This window comes from Lepisosteus platostomus, chromosome 5 (genome assembly GCF_059453375.1).
Source record: "Lepisosteus platostomus isolate fLepPlt1 chromosome 5, fLepPlt1.hap1, whole genome shotgun sequence".
Taxonomy (NCBI): Eukaryota; Metazoa; Chordata; class Actinopteri; order Semionotiformes; family Lepisosteidae; genus Lepisosteus; species Lepisosteus platostomus.
In genome coordinates this window covers 45,868,193-45,881,861 of record NC_142615.1, presented here as the reverse complement: position 1 = coordinate 45,881,861, position 13,669 = coordinate 45,868,193, and the positions used below count along the sequence as shown (strand labels likewise).

Sequence of the window (13,669 nt, the reverse complement as noted above, 5' to 3'; positions counted from 1 at the left end):
ATAATAATTAGGCCTTGTTCTGTTCAAGTGGAGAGACTGTCATTGCAGAGTCTCAAACAATCATATGATCCCTTAGCATCTGATGACTTTACACACGGGTTTAATAATCTGGTTACTGAAAAAATCGTTGAACATTTTAATGAACTGGAGAGTGTGTCTGTTCTTGGGCAAAGAGAGGAACAACTGAATGAACTGGATGGTTTAAGTCTCAGAGAGCTGGAGATGGAGTCCCAGATGATTCACACTGCTGAGCAGCACACTGAGGGATGTAATGAAGAAAACAAATCTCAGTTTCAGCACACAGAGCAAGACCATTCCATGGAGCATTTGCAGAATAAGAGACCCCAGCACGATCAGAGGATGAGGAAGAATCACTCAAGGCCTTGCTCAGATGGAGTGGACAAACTGTCATTATGGCACAGGGAGGAGCAGGGTTTCTGTCATTCTAGCATTTCAAAACCCTACCAGCACCTTCACACAGGAGAGAGACCTTTCAGCTGCAGTCAGTGTGGGAAGAGTTTTAGTCAATCACGCATCTTAAAACGACATCACCGCATTCACACAGGAGAGAGACCATTCAGCTGCAGTCAGTGTGGGAAGAGTTTTAGTGTAAAAAGCCACTTACAATTACACCAGCGCATTCACACAGGAGAGAGACCTTTTAGCTGCAGTCAGTGTGGGAAGAGTTTTAGTAAGTCAAGTCACTTAACAAGGCATCAGCGCATTCACACAGGAGAGAGACCTTTCAGCTGTAGTCAGTGTGGAAAGAGTTTTAGTCAGTCACACATCTTAAAACGACATCACCGCATTCACACAGGAGAGAGGCCATTCAGCTGCAGTCAGTGTGGGACAAGTTTTAGTCGGTCAGGTGACTTAAAAACCCACCAGCACATTCACACAGGAGAGAGACCTTTCAGCTGCAGTCAGTGTGGGAAGAGTTTTAGTCGGTCAGGTGACTTAAAAACCCACCAGCACATTCACACAGGAGAGAGACCATTCAGCTGCAGTCAGTGTGGGAAGAGTTTTAGTAAGTCAAGTCACTTAAAAACCCACCTGCGCATTCACACAGGAGAGAGACCGTTCAGCTGCAGTCAGTGTGGGAAGAGCTTTAGTCGGAAAAACCACTTACAATCACACCAGCGGATTCACACGGGAGAGAGACCATTCAGCTGCAGTCTGTGTGGGAAGAGTTTTAGTCAGTCAAGTAGCTTAATATCCCACCAGCGCAATCACACAGGAGAGAGACCGTTCATCTGCAGTCAGTGTGGGAAGAGCTTTAGTCGGAAAAACCACTTACAATCACACCAGCGGATTCACACGGGAGAGAGACCATTCAGCTGCAGTCAGTGTGGGAAGAGTTTTAGTCAAAGTAGCTTAATAACCCACCAGCGCATTCACACAGGAGAGAGACCATTGTAACGGCAAGGTTTATTAAAATACAGGAATTAAGTTTGCTGCTCGCTTGCCAGTCTCTCTCCCTCACCTCCAGTGGTGCTTGATACAGAGAGGTCATTCCATTTGGTTCACATTTAAGGTGTTTTTGTAGCTGATAGTGTCCTGATAAGGAACAACTCCCAAAGCTGAGACACATCAGCCACCCTAATGAATGGTCATCTCTGGTGCCTCACTGTCTGGGAGATTCCAAGGGAGAGTCTCATCCCAAGTGGTTTACAACCCCAAGGTCAGAGTTCATGGCTACTCATCCTCACACGGGGCACCAATAAATGTAGGCAACCATTGAGCGACCGTAGTTCTCCAGGTAAAACTCCAGGTCCTCCTGGACATCCTCAGCTCAGACAGTCACGTAACTGCCAGTGTGTCCCAGTGCCAGGACTTTTCCTTGTTCTAAGAGTTGAGAACGGAGGTTGCCAGCGTGTAACCAAAGGATCCACCCAAGGTTAGCCCAGCAGCAAGCCTCGTGAACCCACCGCGAACGCTCACCTGATCAACGAGTGAACTACAGTCGGAACTGTGGACAGCTGTATATCAGTATTCAGAAATTGCGCTACATCGGGAACGAACCGGTCTTCTTCCTGTCTAAAGATTGTGACTTTTCTGTGTGCAAACTGCTAGTTTCAGCCAACACTAACTAGCCGGTCTTCAGAGAGCATCAGCAGCGCACCGCACCGCAGCAGAAATCTCTCCCTCCTTCTCCTTCTCTAAGGTCGAACCAGCACTGCCTTGCACCGGGCCACAGAGCGCCGATTGGACACGGCAACAGCCGTGTCTGCTGGAGATCTGAATCCTACCTCTAACCATATATGTATAATAGTCCTCTAAAGTTAACCGGAACTCCAACCATATATGTATAATAGTCCTCTAAGTTTATCCGTATACTAGAACTCCAACCATTTATGTATAATGAACATCTAATCACAGACGTATAACGATAGACGTATATTAGAATTTTAGTACTGTAATCCTTATATTTTAAAAGACAATTTTGCAGTTTTACACCTTGCACATTCAGTGGTTAACACATAGGTATCTATAAGCTCAATTCTGTGGATATGTTAACTTGATCAAAGTAAAAATGTAATGTAAAAACATTTTAAAAATCAACAAGCAATACCTTGACAAGACTGTGAACACACTTTCTCTGACATCACTGCCGCCTACTCTCCGAAGTTGGTTTATCTGGAAATAATATTATATTAGAAATAATGTTAGAAGTTACTAGATCTTCATTAATTAACTAATGAGACATACCCATTTACACATTCAGTGGAACAAACACATTTTCACATATTAACTGCTTTTTTGCAGTATTTTCTCAGTCTATAAATACAAAGTGTCCATTTTTCAAAGTAAAAAAAAAATTGTATGAACTTTTTAGAACATGAAAACACTTTATTTTGCCATTAAAGGATAAGCAAGATTAAACATTAAAAACAGTAAGATCCATCAGGATTGCGAGCAGCTCAAACTCGGTCTCCCGGACAGTTGGCTGGAGAAGCTCTGTCCACAAGACGGGGCAGCAGGCCCGGCTTGGCCGGAGCTGTGGGTGAGACGTGCCCAGATCCGAGCTGGCATGGATCTGGGCACGTCTGAGGCTGCCTTTCCTGCCCCAGAGATGCGAACAGCTGGACTTCTTCATCCGTCACAACTGTGTTTTCCCCAAGATGGTGCTGCAGTGCTTCCATGCTGGGGAGGACTTCTTCTGCCTGGTGTGCGTGCAGTGGACGGAGGGGCTGCTGCACCTCTTTGTCAGTTGTGATGGATTGAAGGATTTGAGGGTGTATTTGACAGACCTGCTGGATGGCCTGTTTCGCTCTGTTCGAGGAGCTGTTCTTGACGGGGTACCCTGGAAACAGCTGTTCCTCTTTGGATACCGCGGGTCTGAGGAGGGGGTTAATGCCATTTTAGCAAACAACCTCCACAGCCTAGCGAGGGCAGTTGTCTGGGAGAGGGGGAACCTGGTGATGTACAATAGCCTGAAGCCAGACCTTATCAGGCTGTACATCGCCAGGGTGAAGGACTGCTTCTCTCTCAGCCTGGCCTACTGCAGGGCTGAGAGGCGGATGGCCGACTTTCGCAGGATCTTCTTTAAAAATAACATCTTTGTGGAACTGCGAGAAAAAGACCTGTACTTCAGGCTCTGAGGTGGGGGTGTCTCCTAATAGAGAAAGATAAGATCAGAATATATTTTATGTTTGTGGTTTAGGGTTGTTATATTTATTTTGTTTTCTTGTGCCTTAATTAGCTTATTTTTTTCTTGAACTATGTTTTATATACAGATTTGATTGGTTTTGTAATTGTCAATTTCTTATTTTCTTTTTGTTTTTAAACCATTTAAATACTTTATTGCATTATTGATAAATGAAAGATAAAAAGGCGTTGCATTTAGGTTGCAGTTTCCCCTGGCGACATTTGTTCAAATCTCACTTCCGACAAAGAGCCTCTCTCGTTAGAATAGAAACGACAGAACTTCTAAGTAGAAAACATTTTCACATCTCACATTTCATGTGTTTAATGTTAAGTGTCTTAGTGGTTGCCTCGGTGAATGATGGGTCTTCTCCCTTGCAGGATGACGTTAAACTTCTTCAGAGGAGTCTCCCACGTACAGCTTTTCTTCATCAAGAGCCGAAGCAACAGAGACAGACTTCAAACTCAAATGAATTACTCCTTGAGTGTTAATGACAGTCTTTAAAAAGATGAGAGCAGGCGAAACCGTCTTTGGAAATGAGCAAATTTAGTTCGTACAGTGCTGAGTACCCCCGTTTGTTGCGCGGGAGACCGGGGTACGTTTCTGTGACAGGGCGCTGGTTTAATTTTTTTAATTGTTTGAATCAAATCTGAATGGCCAAGTGGTTAAGGTGTTGGACTTTAAATCCAATGGACAAATGTTAATGTGGGTTTAAACCCCCCTCCAGGTAGACTCTTATAAATATTCTGAAGTGATAGAATAGTTTGAAGATTTACACTCTATTTAAATGTCAATTTATTAAATTTCAGTTCTCCCCGGGATAACTGAACTCTCACAATCTCATACTGAAGGCTTTACATGCAGTAGCTGTGTTGCAGTTTCTAATAAAGATGGAATTAAACTGTTTGTTTTGTGTGTCCCTGATCCACTTCTTGATCCAAATGAAATGTTTAATATGATCCCTCGAGAAAAAAAAGTCCTTGAGTCATTTTCCACCTGGAATGATTGATGCCCCATCAAACCTTTTGTAATATCCCTGGAAGTTTATAAAGTAGAATCCTGGTTCGTGGCTTAAATTCAAGGTAAACAAGACTAAGGAAATGAGCTGGAAACTTGTCCATTATATAAATGAACAGCACTTGAAAGCAAACGATGGGTCTGGTTTCCTTTCTCTCCAACATGAAATAGCAATCATTACAAATAGCACCAGCTTATGTCCAATAGGGTTAGTCATTTTAATTAACATCAATATACTGTAAGGTCCTGGTACATGGGAGTGGATTTCATCCACAATTAAAAAAGGGCAAATTATATTTACAGGCTTCAGACACTTTTTAATACAAAAGTGACCCAAAACTCCCTAACTTTCAGGTTTCCTTGAACCTGTGATAAAAAAGGGGTCTGAAACTTCCATTCTGTTATGTAACTGTCTCTAAAGTCGGACGTGGTGTTTCACGGATGTGCAGTGTGCCTTTTCTCTTGTCATGTTCAAGATGATTCGCTCCTGACTGCATGTTCTGTACTGCTCTGTTATTTAGTTCAGATTACCTATGTGGTGTACAGATAAAACTCAACGGCCTGGTGTATTTTCCTGGTTCAGCACCAACAGAACCAGAAAACACATCAGGTGACTTTGACAGGATTTGAACATACAACCTTCTGAAGGGGAGTCAGAGACGTTACCATTGTGCCACAAGGTCACTCCTGCTGAGTGATTTTAATTCCCCCAAGGAGAAAAATCCGCATCCCTGAATTTTTTTTTTATTCTCTCCTGTGAGGAGCAGCGCTCTTCCGAAGGGGTTCTCTTCTTCCCAGATCACAGATTATTCTTCCTGCACATCTCTTACACATAGACCAGACACACCATCTCCACTAACATCTTCACTATATCTATAGATCTGACCCGCTACAGCCCCGATATTCCTGGACAGGATATTTACCACCAGCCTCATGAAATTTCCTTACGAGGATATGGACATAAGAATATTTGTGTTTGGTTAAAAAAATGGTGTAAATGGCTGTGAAAACATTCACAGTGTATTTTATACACTAAGTGTTTTCGTAACTGTAAGATGTTTCGTGAAAATGTTACTGGCATGCCAAAATCGTTTTCGAACTTCAAGCTAACTTCACCGCGGTGTAGGGCAATTGGTCAGTGTGCGGCGCTTATACAGCAGTGTACTGGAGAGGTTGTGAGTTTGATCATCACCTGGAGCAGTCTCCGTTATCAGCTGCAGAAACTTAATGTTGAATTTAAGTTGGTTCTTGTATTACTTTTTCCGCTCGATGGAGCTGTATTAATGCAGGCACACCTGCTTCCACGTCAAGTTATTTTATCGTTGCTCACAAACCAACACACTGCAGACATCTCTGATATTATCTCTGATATTATCACTGCTTTTGGGCCACATGTTCCTGCTGTCAGCCTACCATGATCATACACCTATATTAATATTACTGCTGTAGTATAGGAGCAAACAAACGAAACGAAAGCACACCAAGTTTAAAAAGGTCTTCATGAAATTCCTCGTATTTGAGCCAGCACTAAAATATTTCATTCGGGTTCGCCCAATACATCATGGAAACAGTATTTGCAGGGGAATGCTGTCACACACGAAATCTTATTCGGTTCTGAAGTTTGAACGAGTGGGTGAATAGAAAATGAAACAGTTGTCACTTCGTAGACTTCGTAGAAATCCAAGCAGCATAAAAACCTGTGAATTTTAACAATGTAGAACACTCAAAAATTGCTTTGTGCTGCACCTTTCTGCTGCTGCTTTTATAATTCAGTCTTTCACATTTTAATGCCCATCTTACCGAACATCTTTTCTCAATTACAGAAAGCCCAAATAGTTCTTAAGGCAGAAATCGAAGGCTGTCTAATTTTTCCTTTCTGCGAAAGACAGAGTTTTTGGGAAGCATTTTTCTGTCCATTATGTTCTTGCTAAGCAATTTCTCCATTTTCCTCTTATTGTGATTGTCAGTGGGTACTGGAATAATGCTAGACAGGAAAAGCTTAGCTATTGGGAGTGACCGACGCCTCCGCTCAAAGACCAGAGCACATAAGCAACATGAAAAGACAAGAGTCCTTGTGGCTGGCACCTAAGACCACCCAGCCATCCTGACAAGCGACAGAGGTTGGTGTTTTGAATGCACCCGTTGCTTTGTCAACTCAAAATCAGGGCAGATTATGCTAGAACAACAGAAGGATTATTTACCACTACCGATAATTCTTTTCCTCTTATTACAGAGATTTCTACATTACAAGACAATCGACGACTTAGATAAAGGAATGTCATAGTAAACACAACAGGCAAGGAGAGGGTTCAAACCCGCACTCTTCACTTTACAAGAGCAACATCTTACTGCTTGGACACCACACTCCATGTTATTTCCCATCAAGGCTATCACGTTTTTAAAATAAAAGAAAATAAATCTGTGTGTACAAATTGTAATGAGGGAATAAAACAAATATAATTATTATATGATTGTTTAAATTAATTCTACTGAAAGTTTAATAAATCGCATGAAAGCAACAAAAACAATACCGTGATTCTTAACAAGGAGATTTGGGGCAGCAGTGGGATTCCAGCTCACGCCCATGAAGAGACTGGAGCTTTAATCCAGCCAATTACCAGTTACCATTCATAGCGGCTTTTCAGCACTCATAGTCTGACTCTGTGGTGCTATGACGCTTCAACCTCCTTTTTCAGAGATGCTTCCTCTCACTTGGTGCAATATTCACTTCTTTGGCCCTCTGAATACAATTCTTCTGCAGAACAGGCTCAAGATTCTGCTTATAGTGCTTGTGTAGATATTTTATTTTTACAGGAAGACGCATTTCGAAACCTCTCCTGTTTTGGAAAAGTTTGAACAGCATATTTTATACAACGCACAAACAGTATTCTAATTGCAGACTGCAGATCTGTGCAGCAATCAGACTAGATTTCACTGTGATTCTGAAATATTTTTAGCAAAGATATATAGGTTTCCTTGAACCTTTAATGGAAAACAACCTTGCTTCCAATCTCTGATGTCATTGTTAACCTGTTAGTACCAGTGACATATTTAGCCAATGTCCGCCTGGAATTTCCCCCCCTTAAACATTTGTTATATCTCTGCAGCAGAACATAGCAGGAGCCTGGTTCAGGTCTTAAAATTGAAGCTAACCCCCTTGGCTTTAAGTTTCTTATATTTCTTAATGTGTCCACTTAGCAGACAAACATGAATAAAACCCAAATAAACAGCTGGCGAACATTTTTTTTTTGGTCTTCAGAGGTCAGATTTTTCAACTATATGCATGTCAAGGGCCTGGGAATGATTTGAAAACCTTGTTCTAGGTGGCTACTAGCTTGGATAAAAATTTGGGACAAATTGATCAATTAGAAAAAATTCTACATCATGTTTTGTGAAGACTGGACCTGGAATGAAATTTCACGCCTATAATAAAAAAAAATCATAAAAATATTGAAAATAATAAGAATTAAAACCATTGCAATTGCTATAAAAACCTTAAGACACTGCTAGAGAGCCTTTATCTGCTGTTATGCAATGAAAAAAAACCTCAGAGTTGCCTTCTGGTGTGAAAAAAAGGAGCACTGATAAGAAACTGATAAAAAACTGATTGATTATCCCTTCTGAGTCAATGATTGACAGCTAAAAATGCAGCCTGAAGCTTCTAGAGGAAGTTTCACCTCCTAAGGGCTCTGAATGGCTGAAAATACAAAGAATGACAGCGGTTTTTACCAATCAAATCGCCTTATTTCTGGCACTCGTTCCTCAAACATTTACTACGTAATCAGTAACGTTTACTAGTCTCTAGCTCTTGAGATAAAATAGTCTGGGTTATTTTGGATATATATCATGCTCCAGAATAAGGTAAAAATGGGATATATATATATATTTGCTGGTTTTTGCTTTTGCGGTTTTGTTGGTAAAAATGTATGATATTGACATGCTGTGCTTGACGGGTTGCCGTGTGTTTTTATTGGGATTCTGCTAGTTAATTAATTTATTGGTTTATTGCATAATAGTGTCATGTCAGTGGAAACAAACTTTATGGTTTTGTTGTGGTGATATTTGAGAATACGTGCATGTGAAAAAATTTGTGGAGCGGTTTCAAACAAACGTTGTTTATCTCGCGTTTATCTTAAAAATAAAAAGTGTTATCTGGGGAGACAAGAGTGGTCCTCGGTGACCGCGATCCGGACTAAGTTAACAAGTGTGTAATTTAAAAAAAATAAAACAAGTTAAAAATAAATGCTAAATGGGTTTAACATTCAGGAATGTAATTGATCAGATGCTTACGATAAGTGATGCTGGTGTTTCGTGTGATTTAGCGAATTCAAAAAAATATTCATTTTAAAAACGGCAAGAGCTCGTATGAAAAAAAAGTTCGTAAGTATCTTTGTTACAACAGCCGCGCCAGAACTATTCAGAAGCTGTACATCAGAAAAGTACCTGAACTTGACTGGTTTATATTCAGTTATGTGCATTGGGAACGAAAGGGAAACTTAGATGGATTTTATTAGGGTTTTAGGAATCAGAAAATCTGTTTTTACACGTTTATGCCTACGAGCAGAAATAACTTTCTGCTTTCAGCACTTTTTTTGTTTCTGCTTGTAACCTCGAACAGAGAAACCCAGTACTGACTCACAGAAACACCCCGGAGTTTCTGTGTTTCTGGGATTTAAGAGGGATGTATGCAGCAGTGTTACGAGTCTGGAAGGAGGAGACGTGCATTCCGCACGGGGAGCGTAGAGCAATGAGCCGCACCTGCTGCGCGCTGAGTCCTGTCCTATATAACCACTGAGCACGGACACAGAGTCTCCAGCCAGTGTTGGAGATTTATGATTTCAATGTTTTTTTTTTCCTTTTGAGCAGAAGCTGGGTTTCTTCCTCTAGTTAAAGTTATTGGAGTTGTGGTTACTGTGCTAGACTGTCGGGAATAGCGCTTTTATTTATTTTTTTTGTCAAGCAGTCTGCTGTATACTGTACGTGAAATAAAGATAAGAGTGCTTTCTTGATATTTCACAAGAGTATACATAATTTTTGAGCTGTTTTAAAAAAATGAACTGGAAGAAAAGCAATAGGGCTGGAGTTTATAGACTGTGATGCAAATACGAGAGTAGGAGAGGAGGGGACTAGTTCAGGAGCACAACCGGCCCTCTCCTGCCCATTCTCCCACCAGGGTCTGTTGTAACCCAGTGTGAAATTCAGCTCCTTGCAGTTCAGCTTTCGATCACTCAGCTGCTTTGCCCTGGGAATATAGGGCAAATAAACAAGATAGCAACCAGACTAGAGGGAGAGTTTTCATTCCTAAGGGATGACTTGTTTTACAACAGCAGACAACTTAAAGAAACAAAAACCTCTGTTCTGCTGCTCCAGGTTGGTTCCACTGGGAACAAGTGTGGCCAGGAGCTCATGAACAGTAATTAGGGGTTGTTTCCACAAGGGGGGCTGGAGTAAGTTAGATGTCAAGGGCAATAAAACCCATTAGACCTAATTGACCAGTTAAAGTGAGTTGTTCTGCTTTCTGCACAGAAACCAGTGCTCTCTTCTCAATGTGTGGGTGAGTCTGTCAGTGATATAACAGCTAGGCAGGACTGCCACTGTGGTCTATTTCATCACCTGTGACCCCATCTTCCAAACACAACAGTCCAATCTAGCATAGAGTGTCCCAGACTGCTCCGTCAGTGACAGTGGGAGGTTTATCTTGTCTCTTGTTCCGCCAGAATGTAACAAATAGTGACCCCTTAATGGAGGAAACTTTAGCTTTTGTAGGTAATTATACCACTTGACAATGTTACAGGTGTTGGGGGGGGGGGGAACCCCTAGTGATCCCACAGTCTCACATAGACTTTGGCCAGTCTACACATACCTCCAGTCAACACAGCCCTGACCCCTGTTATGTCACCCAGGTCTACACTGTGAGACAATGATTATTTAGGAAAATTGTAAGGAATGCATTCCAAAGCAGTCAATGGAAGTATGGAATTAAAATAGTGAAGTCTTGATAAATAGAGTATATTATCTATTTATTATACCTTTACATTGTGACAAAAACAAATTTCAAGTCCATTATGAGCACACACAGCATATTAAAGATGGGTCTCTGCACTGTAAAGGGATCTCAGTTCACTTATAAAAACTTTAGCTAATAAACCTGAAATGTCATTTTTTACTGCTTGTTCTTTAAGGTACTAACTCATTGACATTATGTAGGTTAAAATAAGACTATTCACAAAGAAAAAGCATTCATCACAAATGTATCATGCCAAATAAACTCTAGTAATCAAGAGCAATTAAGAAAGGAAACAAAACCATCTTTTGAGGATGCCAGATAGAAATGTAAACACACACACTCACACTTAGGGCCAATTTTACCGGAAACCAATTAACCCACCAATGATCTTGGACTGATGTCTGAAAACCAGAGCAAACAGTACAATATTAAGGTATTACAGCTATTAGTAGAACAGATCTAGCTTCTCAACATATTACTTATGTCTGAACTTCATTGAATGGTCACACTTCAATCTTTCATATTCAATATTTTTCACAAAATCAACAGCTGAGAACAGACCGTCAGATACCTTTATCCAGTGGTTTTCAGAGCAGAGACATCTGTGTGGGCAAGAGTACTTTCCCTGTAGTCTGCTGCACTTCAGCTAGCCACGTTCTGGCTGGGTTGTGTGTACTCCTGGGAACGTCGCCTGTAATGAATATTGGGGACTTTGTACAAATTAATAATGTGAACATATTAATATGATTTGTGTTGAAGCCAAACATAGACAATCACTGTTAAAACTTGAATTCAACCTCCAGTGTCTGCTTTTGAAATGCTGATGTAGCGGCAATGCTTGTTAATAAGACAGAATTAAGCGGTGGTATGCTGTCCTGAATGAGGCCCCATCTCACCTTCCATCTCTGTGGTGCAGTCACAGAGAAAGTATTCATGCAGGCTGATTTAAGATGTTTTCTTTTGATAAGGGACAGCTCCCAGATGGGGATGCACTTAGCTAAGCCTGGCTATCATGATCAATGGTCATCCATTGGCGCCTATCTGTCTAGGGAGTGCAAAATGGACATCTGGACTGCATTCCTAAGTGTCAAGAGTAAGTGACTCATATCTCACCTTGATCAACCAATCAGGGACTGGCAGGGCGTGGTAATACCACGTGGGTCTCCAATGCCCGCCAAACTCTCAACCAATCAGCACACTTCTGTGTCTTGGTCAAAAAGTGAGCGGAAGCTCAGATCGGGGCTCTCCTTGGCCATTTTCGCACATCCTCAGAGACAATCATGTGACAACTGCTGTTGTCTGCAAAGGGACTTGGACTTTGTTATAAGCGCAAGGCCGAGGATCCCGTACGTACTCAGAATTCTACCAACGTGAATGCTCCGCTTGATCAACGGCAGCCTACAGTTGGACCCTCGTCGACAACCTGAATAGCTTAATCATGAAGCAGCGCTGGACCCGGAACGAACCAGCTTCTTCCCAGGCAAAACAGTGGGTTGTGAGGACTCGCGGTCACACTCTGTGCATAGAGACTTTCTACTAGCCAGCCGGACTGCTGGTAGATCTCCTCGGAGCAACGACTGCCCTGCGCGCCGCAGTCAGATTCCTCCGCCCGTCCTACTCCGAGCTGTACCTCGACTGGTTGGCCGGTAGCCAGAGGACGCCGGGACAACGCCCATTGGACAACCGCTGGAACAGAGGCTGCAACAGAGCCTGTCAGCTGGTTTGGTGTTCGTGCCGGGAGATTCCAAATCCATACACAGTGGATAAGTAAACCCCATGTTCTACATTGTGTCTCGAGAATTCAATTGTACCTCAACACAAGTTGTTATCAATTTAATTCATGAGTAATGTATTTACTTCCGAGTTTAGAGTAACAGTGGGTAATAACACTGATTAGCGATTTGGTAACCGAACGATATATATTGACATATATATTTTCTGTTGTGTATCTCTTTGTGTTGGCATCTCTTCGAGATTATATACCTTGTATATTGATAACCCTCACAGTAAGGTCTGCCGCTAGTATCCAGGCAGACTAGTATATGTTTGGTGTACAATTTATATGAATAAATGTATCTCATGTATTGAACCCGTGTGTGTGCGTTGTTAGTTGTTCTGACGATTGATTTTCTAAAAGCCACAACGAACAACCTCGTGATTACTGCTACAATTAATAATTGTCTCAGTAAACCCATCAAACCTCTACAACCACGATACACCACCATAAACTATATTAATTTAGGAACATAAACATATAGTGTAAACTGTATATGGCTGGCATTGGTAGTTTAAAAAAAAAATACACACCAGTATTCCACTTTCTTCCTAAACATTTTAAGCATCAAAGTCTTACATGTAGTAAGATTTTACCACGTTTCGGAAACGTTTTTACATGCTCCTTCTGACCATCTTAAGTTTATATACTTTGTGAAAAGTCATAAGATATTAACATTTTCTGTGAATGTGCTCGTTGTCGGAGTAAACAAAAGCATACTTTTAGAATTTGATTAATAGGGAATATAATATGGAATCACGTACCTAAAGAAATTAATAACGATATAATTATTTTTATGTACTGTAGCTCAAATAGTAGTATAATACACTTTCTATGGATACATGTGCTTCTACGCAACGCAGAAGCACATCCACAAGTAACATTACCTAGCTAAGAGAGGACATTGGCTAGCCATTATGATAAATACAGTGGAAAAAAGCAATTGGGAAAATAAGACCTGCTGATCTGTTATACATACCAGGAAGAGAACAGAATATGATTTTTTTCTGTTCGAAACGTGTGTTGTCTTTATGAAATTCATGTATTTTAAATGTTTAATTAAGAAGAAAAAAACTTACAGAAAGATACTACCCAGTGGGCATTGATTCGTCGAATATACGTATATTTACGGCGAAATTACGTCTATACGTATATATACGTCGCCTCGACGTATAATCAACGTCGAATTGCAACCGTAAAATCGACGACATGAATAAACGCATAT

General features: G+C 41.1%; 1 protein-coding gene across 1 annotated transcript; it reads left to right on the top strand.

Annotated features, from left to right (window-relative positions):
* Positions 1-148: 148 nt before the first annotated feature.
* On the top strand, positions 149-3,386 carry LOC148667322 (uncharacterized). Its single transcript, XM_088632526.1, has one exon. The coding sequence runs from the start codon at positions 223-225 to the stop codon at positions 1,417-1,419; it is 1,197 nt and encodes a 398-aa protein (XP_088488652.1). The 5' UTR covers positions 149-222; the 3' UTR covers positions 1,420-3,386.
* Positions 3,387-13,669: the final 10,283 nt, after the last annotated feature.